Here is a 23,562-nt window from a genome sequence, read left to right as displayed (position 1 = left end):
TGTGGGGTCTTGAGTTCTGAATTCTGATGTTCTGGGTCCCTAGGTTCTGCAGGATCTCAGATCCTGGGTCCTGGTTCTGGTTCTGGTCCTGGGTCCTGGTTCTGGTCCTGGTTCTGGTCCAGGTCCAGGTCCAGGTCCAGGTCCAGGCTGTGCTCAGAGTCCCGTCCCGCTGCTCCTCCAGTTGCTGAATAATACAAAGCAAACACTGACCTACTTTCCAGAGGGAACAAGCTGCAGCCAAGACCCGGACCGGATCGCCGGGCAGGCGGACCGGGGCCGGCCCCGCCGCGCCGCGCTGCTCCGCCATTGGCCGCCCGGCCCCGGAGCGCCGTGCGAGCGAGGGAGGGGGGGAGGGGGAGTCCGGGCCGCGGCTTCCGGCCGACCGGAGACGTGATTAAAGCCGGCAGGCGGAGGACGGCGGTGGCGAGGCCCCCGGCCCCGGGGCCCCCGCCTGGAATGCAGCACAGAGTCGGCCTCGCAGGGCGCACCGGGAGCCGGGCCCCGCCCCCCCCAAGCCCCCCCGCCCCCCCGCCCCCTCGCTGTTTGTGTGCAGGTGGAGCCGCCGGCCGTTGCCATGGCGACACTCCAGCAGGCAGGAAGTCAACAAACAGAGGACGCAGCACGACCTTTACTGACCCGGCAGGCAGGGAGCATTCTGGGTAACGGAGGATCCCTGACCTGAGGAGTGAAAGTAATAGATTACTGCAGGTACAAAGCATGATGGGTACTTCTAGTTGCTCCACACTGCGTGAATGTCGACCTGTTGACTTTTTGACCTCAGGAACTGTGACGAGGAACACAAGAGGTTTGAGTCGAAAGAGGAAGTTTGGCTCCTCTGTGTGTGTGTGTGTGTGTGTGTGTGTGTAAGTGTGTGTGTGTGTGTATGTGTGTGTGTGTGTGACTGTGTGTGTGTATGTGTGTATGTGTGTAACTGTGTGTGTGTGTGTGTGTGTGTGTGTGGTTTTGTGAGTGAGTGTGACTGTGTGTGTGTATGTGTGTGACTTCGTGTGTGTGTGTGTTCTCGTATTTCTATCCTTGTCGGGGCCAAATGTCCCCACAAGGATAGCAAAACGTGGAACGACGTGCCTTGTGGGGACCTTTTTCCGGTCCTAAGTAGGAGAAACAGTGTTTTCTTGACCATGTTGTTGTTACTGAAAAAAGTAAAAGTGCAAAAACATTTCTTTAGGGTTAGGCTTTGTTGTGGTGTGGGTTAGGGTTAGGGTAAGGGTCAGGGTTAGGGGCTAGACATGAATGGGAGTCAATGGACGGTCCCCACAAGGATAGAAATACAAGACTGAGCGTGTGTGTGTGTGTGTGTGTGTGTGTGTGTGTGTGTGTGTGTGTGTGTGTGTGTGTGTGTGTGTGTGTGCTGCAGCCTCTTAAAGCAGCAGCAGAATCTTCGTGTTTAAACATCACAGCGACGTTCCGTCTGGTTCCGGATCAGCAGCTGGTCTAGAACCCGAAACAGAACCGATGAACCAGGAAGAAAAAAAAAAGAAAATCCATCGAGATGAAGATTTCTTTACTTCTGAGAACAAACAGTCCCAGATGATCGCAGAACCGGAGCCAGGCTGGGTTCTGGAGACCCGGGGCCAGGCTGGGTCCTGGAGACCCGGGGCCAGGCTGGGTTCTGGAACCGGGTGAAGCTGGTGAAGCAGACCCTGGTGGTGGACCCCAGGGTTCCAGTGTTCCGCCGCCTGCAGCTCTGGGTTCTAATGCCCTGAAGCCGGGTGGATGGGGATCGAACCGCTGTCCCAGCAGCAGGGTTCTTCAGCCTCAGTGGAGGGGACGGTTTGAGCCTCACGTCTGGACGGAACCGTGGCGTTTCAATTCGTTCTGACCCGAACACATCGGCGGAACGCTGGACCCAGAGGGGAAACGGTGCAGAGGTTCCTTCAGGGTTCTTCGTGGTTTCTTCAGAGTCAGGGTTTTTCAGGGTTCCTCCAGGGTCAGGATTTCTTCAGGGTCAGGGTTCTTCAGGGTCATGGTTGGGTCAGGGTTCTTCAGGGTTTCTTCAGGGTCAGGGTTCTTCAGGGTTTCTTCAGGGTCAGGGTTCTTCAGGGTCAGGGTTCTTCAGGGTTCCGTCCACTCAGCAGATCAGCTGCTGTCTTGGAGCGCAGCACGGATTACTGAGAAGCCTTGACCTTTGACCTCTGGCGGGAGAGGCCGGCGTTCCAGAGCAGATAATCCACTCTGGATTAGCAGAGGCCACAGCAGAACATTCCGGAACGTTCTATCGATCGGACCGGCTGAGGAACTGGAACCAGCTGCTTCAGCCTGTTAGCATTAGCATCATGCTAACAGGCTGAAGTCCAGTTCACTGGACGGAGTCCTGACAGCAGCGTCAGACTGTTAGCATTAGCATTAGCATTAGCATTAGCATTAGCTGAAGCCTCCTGCTCGTCTCACTGGTTCAGAGCGTCTTCCTCAGCTCAGTCATGTGACACGGTGCATTAACTGAACCCTGTTCAGACCCTGGAGGTCAGAGGTTGCTGTTCCAGAGTGTGTGGAGGACGCCGGCGGCGCTGAGGCAGAGTGAGGAGTGTCGCCGGAGCGTCCCTCACGGCGAGCGGCGGCTCGTGGCCGGCTGTGTGAGTCGTGTTCTCTGCCAGGGTCGTCTCCAGCACCACTCACCGCTTCTCTCGTCTCGTGACTGAGCGGCGCCGTCAGCTCCGGCGCCGCCGTCGGTTGGCCCTGACGACGCTGTCAGCCCCGGCGTCACCGTCGGCCCGTCGCCGTCGTCAGTCAGCCCTGGCGCCGCCGTCGGCCCGCCGCCGTCCTCCATGCTCCCTGTTGTTCTGATGTTTCCGGTTGGATGTGGGCGGAGCTTCATGAGTCTCGGTCCAGGATGAAGATTGGAGCTGAAGGCTTCAGCCACGGATCCCGTCATCCGGCTTTCCCTGCACACCGCTCGCTCCTTCGCTCTCTCACGGTGACGGACATTTTCCAAGATGGCCGCCCGGAGCGGGAACTCCTCTGTTGCAGGATGTGATGAAGACAGGAAGTGGGCTGAAGGCGGAAGTGTTTACTTCCTCCTGCCGCCTCCCCACACAACACTTCACCCGATTGGGTGAAGGAACCAGGAAGTGACGGTGTAGCCCCGCCCACCGAAGTGGTTCCGTCTCATTTTGAGAGAAAGAAACTTCTGGTGGTGACAGAAGAAACGCAGGATTCCTGTTTCAGGAGGAAAAAAACGTTTCTGTTCCGGCGAAGAGGAACCGGTTCTGGAGGACTCTGCTGGGACCCGGAACCCAGACCCGGCGGCGCCGTGTGGAGCAGAGAGGCTGCTGGGTGCAGGTCTGAGCCGCCGGTCCTCCGTCGCTGACGGTAGCCGTGGAAACGTGACGCAGCGCGGCGGAGCGGCCGTTACATCATGCGGTGAAGTCACCGTTACATGACCGGAGCCCCGGCCGGACCCGCTCAGCCTGCGCCGCAGCAGACCGCCGTTTCCCCGGCAACCGGACCAGGAGCAGCGCCGGCCTCGGGGGGCGGGGCTCCTGGAGGACCGGCAGAACCGCCTCACAGAGCCGCAGGCCCGAGTCCAGGGTCACTGGAAGGTTTTGGATCTTGGTCAGTGGGCCGGAACCCCGACGGTCCGGTCAGACCAGGTCCAGTCCGAATCAGGTCAGACCCAGGTCCAGTCTGGATCAGGAGGTCTGACCCGGGTCTGGTCAGACGGCGTCTCGTCCTCCTGGTTCTGCCACATCGACCCGGTTCCTCGTGACCCCGGCCTTCCACCACCCAGCAGGCAGCCGAGGTCAGAGGTCGCGCTGCTCGCCCTCATTAGCATGTGGCCGTGTGGCGGTGCCGGGCGGCGGCAGGCAGAGGGTCATGGGAGTCCGGCTCATGGATGGGTTCTGGGGACTGGTTCAGGCCCCGGTCCAGGGATCAGGTCCAGCCCCCCCGGATGCTGCACCGCTGCAGAATAATCCATTCATCTGACCAGCTCCTCACACCCAGCTGCTACGGAGTGCGTGTGTGTGTGTGTGTGTGTGTGTGTGTGTGTGTGTGTGTGTGAGAGAGAGAGAGAGAGAGAAAGAAAAAGAGAGGGGCAGAGCTAACAGGAGTTGCTCTGCACTGCCATCATATGGTCAACATGTGTAACAGCAGGAGAGGAAGAGTTAGTTTATCAGAACATCCATCATCCATCCTCGATCCATCATCCATCCATCCATTAACCATCATCCATCATCCATCTATCATCCATCCATCCATTAACCAACATCCATCATCCATCTATCATCCATCTATCATCCATCCATCCATTAACCATCATCCATCATCCATCCATCCATCTATCATCCATCCATCCACCATCATTCATCCATCATCCATCCATCCACCATCATCCATCCATCCAACCATTCATCCATCTATCATCCATCATCCATCCATCCATCCATCCATCCTCCATCGTTCTGCCGGTTCTCTCTGGTGAGATCTACCAGACTGTTCTGGTGAATCTGGACCGGAGGAGAACCTCCGGGTCTGTTTCCCAGGTGGTCTACATCAGAACCAGGGCTGCAGGGAGAACGGTTCCTGGTCCTCAGAGGTGAAGAGGTTCAGGACTATGACGGTCCGCTTCAGTCAGAGGTCAACCAGGAGGACCAGGGACCGGCTCGGGACTGGCTCGGGACCGGCTGGAAGGAGAGCATGTCTGGGTCGGTCTGGGATCCGGTCCGGGTTCAGAACAGGGATGTTGAGGGTTCTTGGATTCGGAGTCTCCTTTGGGAGGACGGACTCTGAGAAAACCACTTCCTGCTCAGGGAAAACATGGAAACTCTGAAAGTCCCAGACTGGAACCAGGAACCGGGACGGCGCCGTGCGGTTCCACGTCCAGACGGAACCGTCAGTCGTTTGATCTGAACCTAGTTCTGGTCTCCTGCTTGGCGCAGGTCTGAGGACCCAGCTGGCCGGTTGACCCGTTGTCCCGCAGGAGAACCCTGGTTCCGTGCCGTTCTCTGGTTCTCCGGTCTCTCTGTGACTCCCAGCTTCACAGCATCAACACTCAGCGCACTGCTTTCCTCTACGTTTCCATGGCAACGTCACCCACACACCCACACCCACACACCCACACACAAACCAAACACACAAACACACACACACACACACACACACACACACACACACACACACACAGACAGACACACTGCTGGATTTGTCGTGTTTCTGTAGAACATTCCACAGCAGTCGGTTCTGCTGCAGCTGTGGAACATCTGGAGGAAGAACCTGAGCTTCATGGTACTGCCTGTCTGGACGAGGTTCCGTTAGGTTCTCTCTAGAACCCGGTCTGGAGGTGGAACCTTCCGGGTTTTCTCACAGCGTTCCTGCAGGAACCACCGAGGACACGAAGCAGGAACATAGGAACTCTGCAGGGAGCCGAGAGAACAGCTGTCTGAGGAACACCGCTGTAGAACAACAGGCTGAAATGCTGTAGAACAACAGGCTGAAACGCTGTAGAACAGGCTGAAACACTGTAGAACAACAACCTGAAACGCTGTAGAACAACAGGCTGAAACACCGCAGAACAACAGGCTGACACACTGTAGAACAACAGGCTGAAACGCTGTAGAACAACAGGCTGAAACAGCTTAGAACAACAGGCTGAAACACTGTAGAACAACAAGCTGAAACACTGTAGAACAACAGGCTGAAACACTGTAGAACAACAAGCTGAAACACTGTAGAACAACAGGCTGAAACACTGTAGAACAACAAGCTGAAACACTGTAGAACAACAGGCTGAAACACTGTAGAACAACAAGCTGAAATACCTTAGAACAACAGGCTGAAACACCTTAGAACAACAGGCTGAAACGCTGTAGAACAGCAGGCTGAAACGCTGTAGAACAACAGGCTGAAACGCTGTAGAACAGGCTGAAACACTGTAGAACAACAACCTGAAACGCTGTAGAACAACAACCTGAAACGCTGTAGAACAACATGCTGAAACACTGTAGAACAACAGGCTGAAACACTGTAGAACAACAGGCTGAAACACTGTAGAACAACAAGCTGAAACACTGTAGAACAACAGGCTGAAACACTGTAGAACAACAGGCTGAAACACCTTAGAACAACAGGCTGAAACGCTGTAGAACAACAGGCTGAAACGCTGTAGAACAACAGGCTGAAACACTGTAGAACAACAGGCTGAAACGCTGTAGAACAACAGGCTGAAACACTGCAGAACAACAACCTGAAACGCCGTAGAACAACAGGCTGAAACACCGCAGAACAACAGGCTGAAACGCTGTAGAACAACAAGCTGAAACACTGTAGAACAACAGGCTGAAACACTGTAGAACAACAAGCTGAAACACTGTAGAACAACAGGCTGAAACACTGTAGAACAACAACCTGAAACACTGTAGAACAACAGGCTGAAACACTGTAGAACAACAAGCTTAAAATACCTTAGAACAACAGGCTGAAACACCTTAGAAAAACAAGCTGAAACACCTTAGAACAACAGGCTGAAACGCTGTAGAACAACAGGCTGAAACGCTGTAGAACAACAGGCTGAAACGCTGCAGAACAACAGGCTGAAACGCTGTAGAACAACAGGCTGAAACACTGTAGAACAACAACCTGAAATGCTGTAGAACAACAGGCTGAAACACCGCAGAACAACAGGCTGAAACGCTGTAGAACAACAGGATGAAACGCTGTAGAACAACAGGCTGAAACACCTTAGAACAACAAGCTGAAACACTGTAGAACAACAGGCTGAAACACTGTAGAACAACAAGCTGAAACACTGTAGAACAACAGGCTGAAACACTGTAGAACAACAACCTGAAACACTGTAGAACAACAGGCTGAAACACTGTAGAACAACAAGCTGAAATACCATAGAACAACAGGCTGAAACACCTTAGAACAACAAGCTGAAACACCTTAGAACAACAGGCTGAAACGCTGTAGAACAACAGGCTGAAACGCTGTAGAACAGGCTGAAACACTGTAGAACAACAACCTGAAACGCTGTAGAACAACAGGCTGAAACACCTTAGAACAACAGGCTGAAACACTGTAGAACAACAAGCTGAAATACCTTAGAACAACAGGCTGAAACACCTTAGAACAACAAGCTGAAACACCTTAGAACAACAGGCTGAAACGCTGTAGAACAACAGGCTGAAACGCTGCAGAACAACAGGCTGAAACGCTGTAGAACAACAGGCTGAAACACTGTAGAACAACAACCTGAAACGCTGTAGAACAACAGGCTGAAACGCTGTAGAACAACAGGCTGAAACACCTTAGAACAACAGGCTGAAACACTGTAGAACAACAAGCTGAAACACTGTAGAACAACAGGCTGAAACACTGTAGAACAACAAGCTGAAACACTGTAGAACAACAGGCTGAAACACTGTAGAGCAACAACCTGAAACACTGTAGAACAACAGGCTGAAACACTGTAGAACAACAAGATGAAATACCTTAGAACAACAGGCTGAAACACCTTAGAACAACAAGCTGAAACACCTTAGAACAACAGGCTGAAACGCTGTAGAACAACAGGCTGAAACGCTGTAGAACAACAGGCTGAAACGCTGTAGAACAACAGGCTGAAACGCTGTAGAACAACAGGCTGAAACGCTGTAGAACAGGCTGAAACACTGTAGAACAACAACCTGAAACACTGTAGAACAACAGGCTGAAACACCTTAGAACAACAGGCTGAAACACTGCAGAACAACAAGCTGAAACACTGTAGAACAACAGGCTGAAACACTGTAGAACAACAAGCTGAAACACTGTAGAACAACAGCCTGAAACACCGCAGAACAACAGGATGAAACACTGTAGAACAACAAGCTGAAACACCTTAGAACAACAACCTGAAACGCTGTAGAACAACAGGCTGAAACACCTTAGAACAACAGGATGAAACGCTGTAGAACAGGCTGAAACATTATAGCAGAACAGGCTGAAACACTGTAGAACAACAGGATGAAACGCTGTAGAACAACAGGATGAAACGCTGTAGAACAACAGGATGAAACGCTGTAGAACAACAGGCTGAAACACTGCAGAACAACAGGATGAAATGCTGTAGAACAACAGGCTGAAACACCATAGAAGAACAGGCTGAACCACTATAGAACAATCTGAAACACTGTAGAACAACAGGCTGAAACACTGCAGAACAGGCTGAAACGCTGTAGAACAACAGGCTGAATCTTACACCATGGGGTTCTCCAGATGATCCAGCAGAGGTTCCTGATCTCGGGTCCAGAATGTTGACCCCTCTGGCATCAGCTTTTAGAGCATCTTCCTCCTGTTTTCTGACTCTGCTTCCAGGTTTTGTCTGAAACTGAATTTCTTAGAACCGAGTCATTTTCTTCAGGAAGTTCTTCGCTGAACATGATGTTCTCTTTCTGGATGGAACCTCGGTGGAACATCAGTGGAACCTGCCTGGATATCAGTGGAGATCGTATCTCCAGTCGGACCTTCCGAAGCCGAGGCCATTCCTCCGAGACGTTCCGGCCTCTAGGGCTCCGGAGGGATTTGAACCGACCTGTGTGTGAACACATACACTGGTGTTTCTTGTTTTTAATGTCCTGCATGAAGTTTGAACTTCATTCCTAAATGTAGGGCCTCAGACTAAGGCTTTTATTCTGAAAACCACAGAAACTCGTCTTTAAAAATGTCTCCGCTTTATTTCCGCTTTCGCTCCACTAACAAACATCCGACTGTTCAGCTGTAAAGAGTTTGAATCCTCGCCTCCTCGGGCCGGGATTCTTTCTGAAGCACCTGAAGACCAGAGCTCCACCCGAACTCCACCTAAATATGACCCCAACTCCGTCTGGACCAGTCCAGGTCCCCTGCAGGTGGAGTCCAGGTCCCAGCAGTCTGAGGTTTCAGTACTTAATCAACTGCTCCTTCCTGCAAAGCCAGGCTGTGCTGCCCCCGGGTGGAGAGCAGCGGAACTACAGCGAAGAAGCCAGAGCGACGGAGTTTAAATTAATTTATTAAAAAAAGATTTTCTCCACTGAAGCAGAAGTTTTTCTTTTACCATCTGAAACGTGAACAATCAGGAAAAAACAAAGAGACTCGGCAGATAAAAAAACAAGCAGAGGTGTGTGAGAATTGGGGGGGGGGGGGTCTGCCACCACGACATCAACAGCCAGGAGGAGGAGGAAGATCAATCGAGTGCAGCTCGTCTCCTTCGCTTCATGTCTCGGCGCAGATTTACAGTTTCCTCCGCTACATGCACAGGTCAACATCTGGAGGGGTCAAAGGTCAACATCTGGATCCACAGCTGGAGGGGTCAAAGGTCTCAGAACAGCTGTCTGAGCTGTCTGGGGGGGGGGGGGGGGGGGGGGGGGGGGCGGGGCGTTCTGGGAACAGCAGGACTCTTGCAGACGCCGGCGCGTCGGTGGAAAGTGTGTCGCTACAATTGTGTTTACACAAAGTTGTATCTCAATTCACTGCGGTGAGTAATCCGATTACTTTCAGGGACGCGTCACTTGTTCCCACCTCATACCTTTGTTTACCCTCAGCCCAGACTGGCAGGCTCACACCGAGCCTGAACAGGCAGAACGACGACCTGCACGTCTTCCTCCTCACCTGACCGTTGGTTTAAATGCCCTCAGTACAGACTGGCAGGCTCACGCTTTCATTTCACTCAATCATTGGGAAAACAGATTCGTCACTTGAACTACACAGGACAATGCTTGAAAAGTCAGCCTGTCAGTCCAGGACGAGGGTTAAAAAGCCCATGACTCTGTCAACTGAACGAGACGGTGTGAGGAACATCCAGACTCCACGGGACGAAGCAGCACCAGAAACGGAGAAGTGAGCCTGTCAGTCAGAATGGAGGGTTTTCAAGTCCGCAGCTCATCTGAGGACAGTTATGTCCTCAATCAAGTGGACAACCAATCTGAGCGAACGCGTCAGTTATTGGGGTTTTTTTTGCCCTCGATAAGACTGTCAGGCTCCGTCTGGCCTGCAGCCGTCGACACGCTGGACGGAGCGCAGGGTTTCCTCACACTGAACCTGCCAGTCCTGACAGAGGGCGAGAAGGCCCAGGGCAGAGACGATCTCTGACGGGATTAAACTCCGGCTGCTGCAGGTTAACGGGTTAACAGGTTAACAGGTTAACACACTGATGGATCCCTGAAGACAAGCACACAAACATCTGCACACGCACGTGTGTGTGTGCGCGTGGGCGCACTTTGGCCGATCCTCCCCTAACCTGTTCAGGCTGAACAGGTTGAACTTCCACTGCCCTGATCAGAGACTTGCAGGCGTTGGGCGACCCGGAGCCTCGGATTGGGCCTCGTCTCTCTGCAGCGTTACAGACTTCAGAACATCTGAGTGTTCCGGGTTCTGAGTCTGAGCTGAGCCTGTCAGTCTGAACTGAGGGCAACACAGATCCTTATCCCTGTGAAAGTCCATGTGGAGGAGAGGCTGGTCAGGAAGAGGTGTGTGTGTGTGTGTGTGTGTGTGTGTGTGTGTGTGTGTGTGTGTGTGTGTGTGTGAGAGAGAGTGAGTCTACAACATCCTGTGAATGACCAGTGACTGATCTGACAGGTGGGTTTTCTTCACCCTTCACGTGACTCGCAGGCTCTAAGGCTGAATTCCTTCCAATCAGGAACCTTCAGAACGGTTCAGGATCTGTGAGCCTGCGAGTCTAAACAGGGGGCAAAGAAAACCCAGCACGACAAAAAGCACATTCCCATGTACACACACACACGCACACACACACACACACACACACACACACACACACACACACACACACACACACACAAACACACACACACAAACACACACACACACCAGTACATTTGCATTTCTGCACAACACAAAGTAACGACTGATGAAATGAAACATCATTTCTGCGCGGTCCCAGCCGGTCCCGCCAGGTCCCGGCCGGTTCCGCCAGGTCCCGGCCGGTTCCGCCAGGTCCCGCCAGGTCCCACAGAGCACGCTGTTCTCCACGCTTCCTTCCATCAATGATCCAGATCCGTGAAAATTCATTTTAAAAAAAGTTCCAGAACGACGAAGCCCTGCGTGTGGAGCAGCGAAGGAAGGTCAGCGCGAGGCCAGCTAGCTGCCGGGGTCGTAGGTTGTAGGTCGGCTCCACTTGATCCCTCGGAAATCGGTTCATGGTTTTCTCTCAACGGTTAAAAAAAACAAAGGGAAGCCAGACGTGGAAGCGGCGCCGGCCGGGCCGGGCCAGGCTCCTGCTCCTCTTCAGGGGCGTTGAGGCCTCCTGCGGTCCGGGGGGCGGGGCGTCGACAGGAAGAGGAGGAGGAGGAACCGTTCTTTTGTCTGATGCTTTAAAACAAAGGTGAGGAAGAGGAAGAGGAAGAGGCTCCGCCCTGTTTGGCACCTCGGGGTCGCTGGAGGGCGGGACCAACGGAACCAGGCGGAGGAGGGTGGGGGAGGGGCTGAACGGACTAGTTGGGGAGGCCGTCTTGGTTGTTCGCCGCTGCTGAGTCCGAGTCCGCCGCCGGAGGGGGCGGGGCCTCCTCCTCCGCTCTGCTGCGCTTGGCGTCCGGCTGCTCGCCGAGCGGCTGCTCGCCGTTCTGCCGCTTGGTGGGGAGCGACGCCGAGGCCGAGGCGTGGGCCGCCAGCAGGTGGAGCGGGCTGGCCACGGGCGGAGCTGGGAGGAGGAGGGGGAGGAGGGGGAGGAGGGGGGTGGAGGGCGGGGGAGGAGCGTTAGGAGCTGAAAGACCAGTCAATATGAAACTTTTACTCCTACAAAATAAAAGCACAGAAGAGAAAAAACACGACCCTGATCTGACCCAAATGCAGAAAAAGCCGCTGAGTGACCTTTGACCCTCAACCCACGTCTCCTGACCTGCAGCAGCTCCCAGGAAACCGCAGAGTCCAACCAGAGTGGGACGCACAGCTGCTCACTGGTCACCATGTAGCTGGTTACCATGGTTACCATACAGCTGTTACCAATGTTACATGATAACCAGCTACAAAGTAACCATGGTAACTAGCTGCTTGGTAACCATGGTTACCGTGCAGCTGGTTGTCATGGCTACCGTGCAGCTGGTTACCATGCAGCTGGTTACCATGGTAACCATGGAGCTGCTTACCATGCAGGGCTCACACACATTTTATCCAACTCGTTTCCATGACTTTCGCCTGACTCGGTAGCAAGTTTCCATCACAATATTTGACCTCCAAAACATCAATTTATGCATCAAATGTAGGAATAAAATGATGTTTAAATAATAACGCTGCAGTGGAAATGTCAGAGAACTGATCCAATGATAAGTTTTAATGCAAAATAAATACTTGTGTAAACGAAGACTGATACAGCAGCCAGCAGAATGATTAACTCCTCAATATTAAATATCTACTGATCAATTTACAAACTCAGCAGTACAGACGGTCATTAAACGTTATCGTGATGTGAGGAAAAAATGAATGACTTTCCCAAAACGTCTGGGCTGAATTTACTTTTCCAGGAGTTTTCCAGGCCTGGAAAAGTACATTTTCACATTCCATGACTTCTCCAGATTTTTTCAAAAGGTATGAGCCCTGCCATGGTTACTATGGTTACCACGTAGCTGGTTACCATGATTACTATGGTGACCATGCAGCTGGTTGCCATGGTAACCGTGGGAGGGGAGGTGTTGAAGGCGCTGTGCCTCTCGGGAGGATCCAGCCGGTTCTGGTTGTTTGTGTGAAGCAGGCCCCGTTCTGGCTGTGAACCTGTGTCTCCGGCCTCACCTGAGCCTCCGGGCGCCGGGACGGCGTGGGTTCCGTTCTGCGTGACGCTCTGCGTGACGGCCTTGACGGGCAGCTGGTGCTGGCCCGGCGGCGCCGGCTGCACGATGGCGAGCGTCTGGGAGGCCTGCAGGATCCGGGCCGTTCCCGGGGCGCCGAGCGAGGCGGAGGGAACCGCCTCCACCGTGACTGACGGGACGGAGAGAAAGGTTCTGAGGTCGGACCGGCTGCCGGTTCCTCCGCCGGGGCAGAGCAAGGCAGCAGGGCAGCCGACGGCTCGGTACGTGGCGTGACGCTCGCCTCACCTTTGACCTCCGCGTGCTCCCCGTTCTCCTGCGCCTCGCCCTTGCTGATGACGGCCGGCTGGGCGAGGACAGCGGCGGCGGCGGGGCTGAGCGAGCCGGCCGGGATCTGCTGCAGGACGTGCACGGTCTGGACGGCGGGCTGCGAGCTGCCGGCGCTCACCGGGGACGCCATGGTGTACGTCACCGGCTTGATGCTCGGAGGTAACGGGCGCTGCACCGCGATCAGGACCGGCCCGGCGCCGACCGCAGGACCTGGACCGGGACAGCAGAACCCAACCTCAGACTGCAACGCCACGGCTACCTCTGCACAACGGCACGGAATGTCACGACATCACGGCATGACATCACAGTATAACATGATGACATCACGGCATGACATCACAGTATAACATGATGACATCACGGCATGACATCACAGTATAACATGATGACATCACAGTATAACATGACGACATCACAATGACATCACAGCATAACGTGATGACATCACAATGACATCACAGCATAACGTGATGACATCACAATGACATCACAGCATAACGTGATGACATCACAATGACATCACAGCATAACATGATGACATCACAGTGTAACAGCAGGGTTCCCTCAGAGCCCTCAGGCCCGGCGGGCCGCCAGGCGAAGCGCTGCTGGTTTGATTGTAAATCAGTTTTTTATGAACCAAAACAGCGACACCAGAGAACCTGGAGCACGGAGAACCTCATCTGGTGATACGGCTGAAGGTGCGATGGCGCCGCCTTATGGTGGATACCTGAACACACAGGGGTCAGGGGTCAGGTGTGTTTCCATCCCTGACCCTACAGCCACGGCCCGTCTGCCGCTGACAGCGTCTACGCCACGTGTCTCGGAGGAAGGGTCGCAGACGGCGGACACTTTGTTTTTCCGAAGTCAGAGGAGCTCAGGAGACGGCGAGGCCGCTCCTTCACCCCCAGGCCAGGGGGGGGGGGGGCGGTGCCAGTTAGCATGGATGCTAGCACGTGGTCAGAGCAGCCTACTGCGAGCCGCGATGGGAAACATGGAACTAGAGGATCTGATTCAGAACGGTTGGTGTTCTGTCCTCAGAACGAGTCCCGGTCCAGACGGGGGAACTGCTTCTGTTTGATAAACAACAGCTTCATCATTCAGACACATTCTTCTTCTGCTGCTTCACACTGCACTGTACAGCTAACAGTGACACTGCGCCCTCTGCTGGGCTGGAGGAGGTACTGCTGCACTGCTGTGGACTCCACGGAAACAACAGTAACGTTAAAGGAGCGATCCGTGATTCTGCACAATTCTGAGCCCTGACTTCAGTTTGAAATGTTGGCTCCGCCCCCGAGCTCTCTGACTGGTTCCTCACACTGAGAAAACCCTCCCACTCCCCCTCCGCTCAGCGTGCACATCCCGTACGCGTGCACAATCCTCCGGAGGAAACAGCAGAAGCCACTGTGACTCTTTTTTGTTCAAAATAAACGGCCCCTTCGTCTCAGGTGAGCCAGATTTCACCCTGTCACCACATGTTCAATGCAGACAGTAGCTGCAGAAATGAATTTGTAATGTTGGCCCCGCCCCCTGCTGCTGCCAGTGGAGCAGAGAGGTCGTCACGCTAATCCTCAGGCAGCGCTTTGCGGGGCCAGATATCCAAACACGCTGATCAGTGTCTGATTTGTTTTCACAGAAATGCAGCAGGGACTTCGTAGAACATGATGTGAAAAGCATTTTTCTCATCCTGGTTAAACTAAAATCGCGGATAGCGCCTTTAAAAAACATAATGGCAGCAACAAGTGTTACCGTAGCAACTGGCAATATGTAAATCTGTCAAGCAGTCAATGATCAATGCTTCACGTGAACAGCAACGGCTGCTGAAGATTCACTGGGATTTAACTTGAGAGGAAACTACTGATGGTATTTATGTTCACTGTATTTTTTGTGCTTGTTAAAACTTTATTTTAAGATTTTGTGTTTCTGTAAGACTCTGCATGTAAGTAATATTAATAAATGCTACAATAACACAAAATAGTCATAATTTCAACATTTCTGTCAACTTTTAACTTGTTTTTTTCTTCTTCACATAAACAGGGTGGACTTCTCCAGCAGTCCAACACCAGGCTGAGCTGGTTCTCTGGGGGAAACCCTGAACACGATGACATCACAGTATAACACGATGACATCACAGTATAACATGATGACATCACAGTATAACATGATGACATCACAGTATAACATGATGACATCACAGTATAATGACATCACAGTATAACATGACAACATCATAGTATAATGATGACATCACAGTATAACATGACATCACAGTATAACACGAGATCACGATATGACATGATGTCATGACATATCTTGCGATCCGTCATGACATCATGTCTGAACAGCCTAGAATCAGGTTCTCGTGAGGTTCTAGTGACCCTCCAGACGGAACCAGACTGCAGCTGATAATCAGCTCATCTCAGTGAGACTCCAACCAGGCAGTGACCAGAGAGCCACTGAGGGAGGTCAGAGGTCAAGGTCATTTCAGGTCACGAAGACATTTTTTCATAAGAATGAAGAAAATCGTCTGAAAGAGGAGAACCTGCAGAACCTGCAGAACCTGCAGGTCTTCCTGCTCCGGTACCTGCTGTGTTCTGTGCAAAGCGTGCTTCTTGGATCACGGCCAGTTTGGGCTGGACCGCGGCGGCGGCGGCGGCGGCGGCGGCCGGGGGCGGGGCCGAGGAGGCCTCCAGCTCCAGGGGAACCGGAGAACCCTCCCTGGACAGGCTGTCGGGGGTCTGGACCCCGCTGGAGTGAGCCGACAGAACCCCGGAGTGGTTGGGAGAGGCCGGGGCGCTCCTGCAGGGCAGAGGGGGCGCGTGAACCCGGGTTCCACCGGAACCCCAGAGAACCCCGGGGGGTCCGGGCGGGGCTCACCTGGAGGACAGGGGCCCGTGGGGGGGCCGGAAGCAGGGCACGCCCCGCGGCCGCCGCTTCCTGAAGGCCTGCTCCACCAGCTTCCCCTCCGACGACGGGTCGATCCGCCAGAAGGAACCTTTCCCCGGTTCCTCCTGAGAACGCGCCACTTTGATGAAGTACCGGTTCAGAGACAGGTTGTGACGGATCGAGTTCTGCAACACACACACACACACACACACACACACACACACACACACACACACACACACACACACTGGAGACACCAACAGATAGAAGCCCGACAGGAGAACCTCCAGAACCTGATCGGTCATCAGGTCTGGAGATTCTGATCCTGGAACAATGTGAGGAGGAGGAGGTGGAGTGGGTGGAGGTGGGGCGGGCGGGGCGGGCGGGGCGGTACCTGCCAGCCCTTGTCGGCGGTGCGGTAGTAGGGGTAGTTCTTGGTGATGTGGTTGTAGATGCCGTTGAGCGTCAGCTGCTTGTCGGGCGCCAGCGTGATGGCCTGGACGATCAGCTGGGCGTAGGAGTACGGCGGCTTGGAGTCGTCCTGAGGAGAGCGCAGCGTCAGAACACAGCGGGGGGCGGGGCAGGGGCGGAGTCTCGCCCAACACCAATCAGCTGTTCTCCACATTAATCTAAAGCTCTGACTAAACTTCATCATTTATCAGCGGCGCCCACGGGCCCCGGCCCCGCCCCCTCACCTTGGGACTGTCGCCCCCGGACGCCTCCTTGTCGTTCTCCGGCTGAGAGTTGTCGCTGATGAGCTGCAGCTCGGCCGAGCTCACCATCCGCCCCCCCATCCGGAACCCCGACGAGCCGGCGCCCCGCGGGCTGGAGGGGCAGGAGTTAGCCGCACTGCGGGGGGGCAACAACACCGGGGGGGGGGAGCAACAACACCGGTTAGAGGGGGCAGGGGGGGCCTGTGTGTGTGTGTGTCTGTGTGTGTGTGGGTTCTGCTGTCACGGTGAGGCGTTCAGGGACTCCTGCTGAAAAGCTGCTGGACCTTCATCACATCAAACAAGAGGAGGCGTTCAGGGGCCGTGGGTCACCTCAGCGTCGGTGTGTCTCCTGAGTCCAGCCGGAGCTCCTTCACCGTTTCCCCTCATGATTCATCCAACAGAACCGTTCCACCAACCAACAGAACAAATGTTTCTGCTTTGTTCTGTTTGAATCTGAACGTTCAGATATTTAAGAAGCTTCAACGTTCTTCAGAGTTGCAGAATTAAACTTTATATTTGATGTTAAACTAAAAATAAGCTAAAGCATCACATTCTCATCACTCTGAGAAGAATCCAGCACGACGAAATGATCTACATGGTTCCGTCAAGAACATCCCGAGAACTGGAAGATGAAAGACACTGAAAGAAAAGCGTTTCATTCCTCTGATGAAAGCCGGTCAACGTTCTAGATCTCAGCTGATCAGAGAACCTGGTTTGAGTGCACGAGGCGTTCAGGGACCGTGTGTCAGGCTGCCGGCTGTAAACCTCGTCACTTCAAACGGTGTATTTCTGCGTCACGGTGTGGCGTTGAAGCCTGCCGTTCCTCCACCAGCTGGCAGAGGTCAGGGGTCAGAGGTCAGGGGTCAGAGGATCTCAGGAGTTGAGACGGAGCTGCCTTCCTCCCTGAGCCCTGGCCTCACACAACCACGCCTAATCTGACAGTCACGCCAAGGTCAGAGGACCCGTCAAGGTCAACCAGGAGGCGTTCAGGGACCGCAGGACACTCCAGCGTCACAGTCTGCTTCATGTCGTTAAACTACCGGCCTCCGAGAAAAAAAAAAAAAAAAAAAAAAAAATCACTTAATGTTGTCATGAAATCTCAGACGAGGCATTCAGGGACTGCAGGAGAAAATCCACTCAATTATTTCAAAATCAAAAATATTCAGAAAAACAAACGATCTGCAGAACTTAACTTGTTTTCTCTCTCTCTTGTTTTCTGGGTGTTGGTTTCTGTAATTCTCGTCTCGCTCGGCGGCGGCGGCCTACCTGATGGTGCCGGTGGGCGACGGCAGCGGGCTCATCAGGTGGGCGATGTTGTCGGGGATGTTGATGGTCAGCGGGGAGATGTGCAGCTGGACGGGCTTGACCGGAGACTCGGGCGCCTCGCGCTTGGCCTTCCGGCCGCCGGACAGCGCCGTGAAGCCGATCTTGATGTTGGTGCTGGGGAACCGGAACGTGCACCTGGGGAATGGGCGAGACGGCGGCGTCAGGACAGCCGGAGACGCCGAGGACAGGGCGCCCAGATCCGGCGCCGCGCCGGTGAACGCATCGCCGAGACGACGCCACCTGGTGGCGGACGAGACCGAACACGTTCACAACGAGACAAACGCAAAGACAGCGAGCAGCGGATCCAGACGGCCTGGAACCGAGCGGACTGGCGCCGTCATGCGTCCCCCGGGGGGGGGGGGGGGGGGGGGGGGGGGGGGGGGGGGGGGGGGGGGGGGTCAGCTCAGGGAATCCAGCAGCCAGAGTCTGGTTCTCTGCTGGTTTCAGGTCAGAACTGGTTCATTCTGGATCAAGTCATTCAGAATTCCGGTCCTGGTCCTGGACTTTTCACGGGAAAAAAAAAAAAGAGGAAGGGACTCGTCTGTCACACCGGGGCGCCGCGATGTGGCGACGTCTCCAGGAGGCAGATCACCAGATCCTCCACCCACAGAGAGAGAGAGCGCAATAGAGAGAAAGTGACAGAGAAAGACAGAGAGTGAGTGAGCGAGCAAGAGAGAGAGCGAGCGAGAGGGAGAGAGAGAGCAGTGTGGTGAATGGGGAGGCTCTCTCTTCTGCCGTCAGCTCTCAGGAATCTCAGGAATACGCTGGTCGTGCGAGCGGCGGCTGGACAAGCAGTCTCTCGCTCGTCCTCGGTGGACGGCGGGGGTCGTCCAGGGGTCGTCCAGGGGTCTCGGCTGGCTTTAGGATTACTGTCAAAGCAGGTGACCCCGCTGGACGGGACGGCCGGCAGGTTAGGACGATCAAAAGCTCCTTATGAGAGATCGATGGGCGAACGACGACCAGGAGGCATTACAGAGAGAGAGAGAGAGAGAGGAGAGAGAGGAAAAGAGAGAAGAGAGGAGAGAGGAGGTGAGAGAGGAGGAGGTGAGAGAGAAGGAGTGAGAGAGGTGAGAGAGGAGAGAGGGACGAGAGAGAGGCCTCCAGGCAGCAGGACTCTGCAGCTTCAGCCTCTCACACCACAGAACAGCCAGACTGCCGAGGTGTCCAACATGCGGCACGCGGCCCTCGCTCTGACCATCTTCTTCTGCAGTTTTAAAGACAAAATGTTTCAGACGCAAACAAGTCCTGAGTGATCCGTCCTGAAGGGGACAGGTGTGTCCCCAGGGACCCCAGCACCCGGCTGACCAGGACGTCCTTCAGCCCAGGCGCCCAATCAGCCAATCAGCAGCCAGGGATCAGGACCCTGCAGGTTCTGCAGCCACCGGTCCGTTGACAGAACCACGGTTCCCCGGGAACCCACCGCCACGGTTCCAGGAAACCAGCAGCTTTACAGGGCAACGTTCTGAAAACCAGGGAGTCCACATGATGAACCAGGACCAGAGCCCAGGACCAGAAGAATGTGTGTGGGCCTGATCAGGACAACATGGAGCAGAACCAGGACCAGCAGGACCTGGACCGGGAGTCCTGACAGTCTGGAGGAAAACACTGTTGTTGTTCCTCTACTGAGCATGTGCAGAACCACTGATCAGCTCTTCCAGCTCCCCGGTCTCCCCCTGTACTCCAGGCGGCTGTTTGTTCCTGATGTACGGAAACCGTTCTCCTGTTCGCCTGACACGCTGACAGCAGACAACGCACAAAAACAACAAAACAACAACGCTACGAAAACCACAACACTACAAAACCAGCACCACTACAAAAACGCTACAAAAACCAACAATAAGACAAAAACCTACAACACTACGAAAACTACATCGCTGCAAAAACCAACAATGCTACAAAAAACTCCATTCAGAGAAACAACCAGAAAACACCGCAACAACAAACTACACAACTCCAAAAACACAGTATAACCACAAACAACGCAACAGCTACAAACTACAAAACAAACAACCACAACAACAGAAAGTGGCTCCAGCAGCTCCAGCAGCAGCAGCAGCAGCAGAGCTCAGTGGGAAGCAGGGACTGCTGAAGGGGACAGCTGACAGACAGGTCGCCGTTTACCGGTTGATCTGTTTAATCCCGGGAGAAACTCGGTTTTTATTCATTCTTTCCATGTTTAACGTGATAAACTCGGTATTCATGGGTTCATTCACCGTGTTTAACGCGGCTGAGCTCTGTGTTCGTGACTTTATTCCGTGTTTCACGCGGTTAGCCTCGCGCTGCCGACTGTGAGCAGGTTTCCTCCGGATCGGGGTTAAAGGTGAGGTTCAGGGCGGGGAGCGGCCGGTTTGTTTACGTGCTCCGGTCCGACCGGGGCTCCATTCACAAACTAACGGCAGTGTTTACCCACGTGACCCGCGTGAATGACCCCCGTGCCAATAACAGCAGAGGGGTCCCGCACGGACCCGCAAGAATGCGGGGAAAGTTGGAAAAATAATGTCAACAAAGAAAATGGCTGTTGTTCCTGCGGGGCGACGCTAACGGGAGGCTACAGCACGTGGTGGACCGGCGGGCTGCACGCGCCCCGGACGGGACGGAGCGGCGCGGCGGGGCCGGGCAGGGCACTTACATCCGCGGCAGCTGCAGAGGAGGAGCCCCCCGCCGCAGGAACACCTCGTCCACAAACACCCCGTTCTTCCCCAGGCACCGCAGGTAGAAGTCCCCGCCGCCGCAGCCGTCCTCTCCCGCCGTGAAGATCTCCAGGTGGCGGCGGGAGATGAAGCTGGAGTGGCCCATGCTCACGTCCACGGAGCCCTGCGACGAGTTCCGGCCGATGGTCACCGACCGCTTCTTCATCAGGTATTCGAATTCACGGCCCTCCAGCCGGGCGAGCGGCCCGGACGCGCCGCCGCTCACCACAGCCATGTTCCGGGGGACTGGAGCGGCGTTCCGGGGACAAATGAAGGAAGCGAACCCGCGTCCGGACGCCGACTGCGGCTGGGAAAAAAAAAAAAAAAAAAAAAAAAAAACCTCTGCGGAGCTACGACAGGGGCATCAAACCCAGAACCGGGATCCGGAGGGGAGCACGCGAGGCCAGGGACAGCGGCTCCGACCCACCGCCGAGAGAAAGGGAGCGGAACCGGCCAATCAGAGGCGGCGGGGGGCGGGCACAGCCCGAGCGACAGCGGCCGGCGGCCAATCACAGGCCGGGGAGCCGCTGCGGCTCGATTTAATCCGAGGACACATTCAAGGTCGGTTGTTGGGTACTGATACGCGCATATGGTGTCCGGGAAGGGGGGAAACGCGGAGCGCGCGTGCTGGCTCCACACACGCGGACCGGATCCGCCGTGAGACACGTGCAAACCGCCGCAGCCGCCAGTAGCGGAGCAGATAACCGACAATCCGCCGCGGTGCCGGGAGATCCGCCGCCTGGAGCGCGCTTCACGGGGAAATCAGGCGCGTGCTTGGAGGAAGTGTGAGTCCTTTGGCTCCGGGTGGCGCGCACGGCGCAGCAGCAGCGCGCCACAGGCGTCCCCTTCCACTACGAAATCCACTCCGGGCTTTGCAGGCGGCTCCCTCTGCAGCAGCGCTGCTCCGGGTCCCGGCGTCACTGCGCCCTGCTCGCTGTCTGCAGGCGAAGCGCCTTCTGTTTGTAAACACAGAGGGGACGCGCGTGCGCGCAACCTGTGGCCTCCTTTCTGATCTCACCTGTGACCAGGTGATCCGGGGCCAGAGCCTGAACATGATCACTGGAGAACACGGAGAACCACATACTCTAGTCTAAACATTAACAGTGCAGAACTCAGACATTCATACTGACAGAACAAGTTAGGTTGTTGTTACAGTGACTGTCAACTCTGAAACTACCAGGACCAGGGGGATCTGGACTGGTACCAGGACCAGAACCAGGGCCAGGAGGATCTGGACTGGTACCAGGACCACTGAGTTTTTACTGTGGATGTACGGAGCATGTGCAGAACGACCTCTGACAGCAGCTTTGTTCTGGTGCGGCAGTTTGCAGAGCAGTGGACAGTCGGGGTTGAAGCGTTCTGATTGGACGGAGGGGGCGTGACGGACTGACTCCACTTGTTTTCCATTAACTTTGATTCTGCAGATTTTCAATACAGCATTATTCGGCCCAGTCCGTTCTCTGCTTTAGATCCATTTCCTCTCAGGATCCATTAATAAAGAGTCTCCAGACGAGTCGACGGCGGCCACCGGCCGCCATCTTGAAATGAAGCCTCGCTGTGATGGAAGGAGCAGAACGACTGGAGTCAAGGGCTCGTGGTGTTTCTTTCTTTTTCTGGATGAAAGTTCAGACAGAGTGGAAGGTTTAACGTGGAATTCTCTGGATTCTGCTCTGGAATGAGAACAAACCGCCTGATCTGGAATGAGGTGGAACCAGAACCAAGGGTTCCTGTGGAACCAGGAGGGAGGGAGAGAGGGAGAGGGAGAGGGAGAGGGAGAGGGAGAGAGAGGGAGAGGGAGAGGGAGAGAGAGGGAGAGGGAGAGGGAGAGAGAGAGAGCGAGCCGGGTTCACTGTAATCTGGATTCAAACAGGAATTACAGTCTGGACTCAGACGTCCCACCGTCAGGAGACACTCCTTTCATTCCTTTCAAGACTTAATCCCTCACTTACTCCTGACTTGAAAAAAGTAATTGGATTACATTAAGGTGACTGGTTACTACCCATCTGATAGCTGGCTGGCGACAATGAATTGCTAAAAGATGCTAGTGTGCTAACCAATGCTAGCATGCTAACCGATGCTGGTATGCTAACAGTGCTGTTAACCAGGAGCTTCCAGATTAGTAGCAGAATCTGCATCTTATTTTGAAAAGCAGAGCTCTACTTTCCAGCGTTTGCTAGCTGTGCTTGTTTGTTGACATGCTAGCTCCTGACATGCTAGCTCCTGACCATTACTCTTGTGCTGCATTCAGGTCCAGCTTGGAAATTTCCCTCCTCTTCCACTCCCTCACAGTCATGAGGTGTTCAGGAACCGAAACGCGGAACCGTTTGGTTTTACATGGATCAGTACTCAGTAGTACCGACAGCATTTGGTACCGAAAGTACCGAACCCGGTACCGTCCAGACTGGCAGGACTGATCAGGGCGGATCAGAGCCGATGTTAGCTTTGGACTAATTTTAAGAATTTAAGTATTTCACGTCTTCTGGTGAATTCTGACAGCCGAGTCTAATACCGGTCGTTTATATCGGTCTACATCTCTGAAAAGTAAAGGAAGAATGGCATTTTCCTAGGCCATGTACATATGGAATGAAAATGTTTCGCCAAAAGAACGAAGTTTATTAAAAAAAAAAAGTGATTTGTTGTTGGTTTATGAAATTTTAAAGCGACACAAAGGAACTTTTCAACCTTAATAAAACACTTTAATATCTTTTGTGATGATACATCGACTTATAACGAGTTGAATGACCCCTCTGTCACGGGCTGAGGGCGTCAGTATTGCTTTCACTTGGACTATGAAACTGTGAGGAGGGTGGTAGGAATCCAGCACACGGCATGCGTCACATTATGGTATAATATTGTTTAGCCACCATTAGATTCATTACCTCGTCACTATCCATC

General features: G+C 54.1%; 1 protein-coding gene across 1 annotated transcript; it reads right to left on the bottom strand.

Annotated features, from left to right (window-relative positions):
* Positions 1 to 8,967: 8,967 nt before the first annotated feature.
* On the bottom strand, positions 8,968 to 20,997 carry foxk2b (forkhead box K2b). The gene is made up of 9 exons (XM_030087617.1): positions 20,607 to 20,997; positions 17,918 to 18,112; positions 16,634 to 16,787; positions 16,333 to 16,479; positions 15,930 to 16,123; positions 15,637 to 15,851; positions 13,014 to 13,265; positions 12,712 to 12,897; positions 8,968 to 11,626 (listed from the first exon to the last, which is right to left on the bottom strand). Exons 1-9 carry the CDS (start codon positions 20,900 to 20,902, stop codon positions 11,421 to 11,423), a joined length of 1,845 nt encoding a protein of 614 aa, XP_029943477.1. The 5' UTR covers positions 20,903 to 20,997; the 3' UTR covers positions 8,968 to 11,420.
* Positions 20,998 to 23,562: the final 2,565 nt, after the last annotated feature.

Source organism: Salarias fasciatus, unplaced genomic scaffold (genome assembly GCF_902148845.1).
Source record: "Salarias fasciatus unplaced genomic scaffold, fSalaFa1.1, whole genome shotgun sequence".
NCBI classification, from domain to species: Eukaryota; Metazoa; Chordata; class Actinopteri; order Blenniiformes; family Blenniidae; genus Salarias; species Salarias fasciatus.
The sequence above is the reverse complement of the archived record's forward strand: the minus strand, read 5'-3'. Positions and strand labels throughout refer to the sequence as shown.

Excerpts from the sequence above, each read along its gene's own strand:
- foxk2b (XM_030087617.1), bottom strand. The coding sequence starts at position 20,902 with ATGGCTGTGGTGAGCGGCGGCGCGTCCGGGCCGCTCGCCCGGCTGGAG. Across the intron at positions 16,788-17,917 it reads TCGCCCACCGGCACCATCAG|TGCGGCTAACTCCTGCCCCT; the intron begins GTAGGCCGCCGC and ends GCCCCCCCGCAG. Across the intron at positions 16,480-16,633 it reads CCGGGGGCGACAGTCCCAAG|GACGACTCCAAGCCGCCGTA; the intron begins GTGAGGGGGCGG and ends CGCTCTCCTCAG.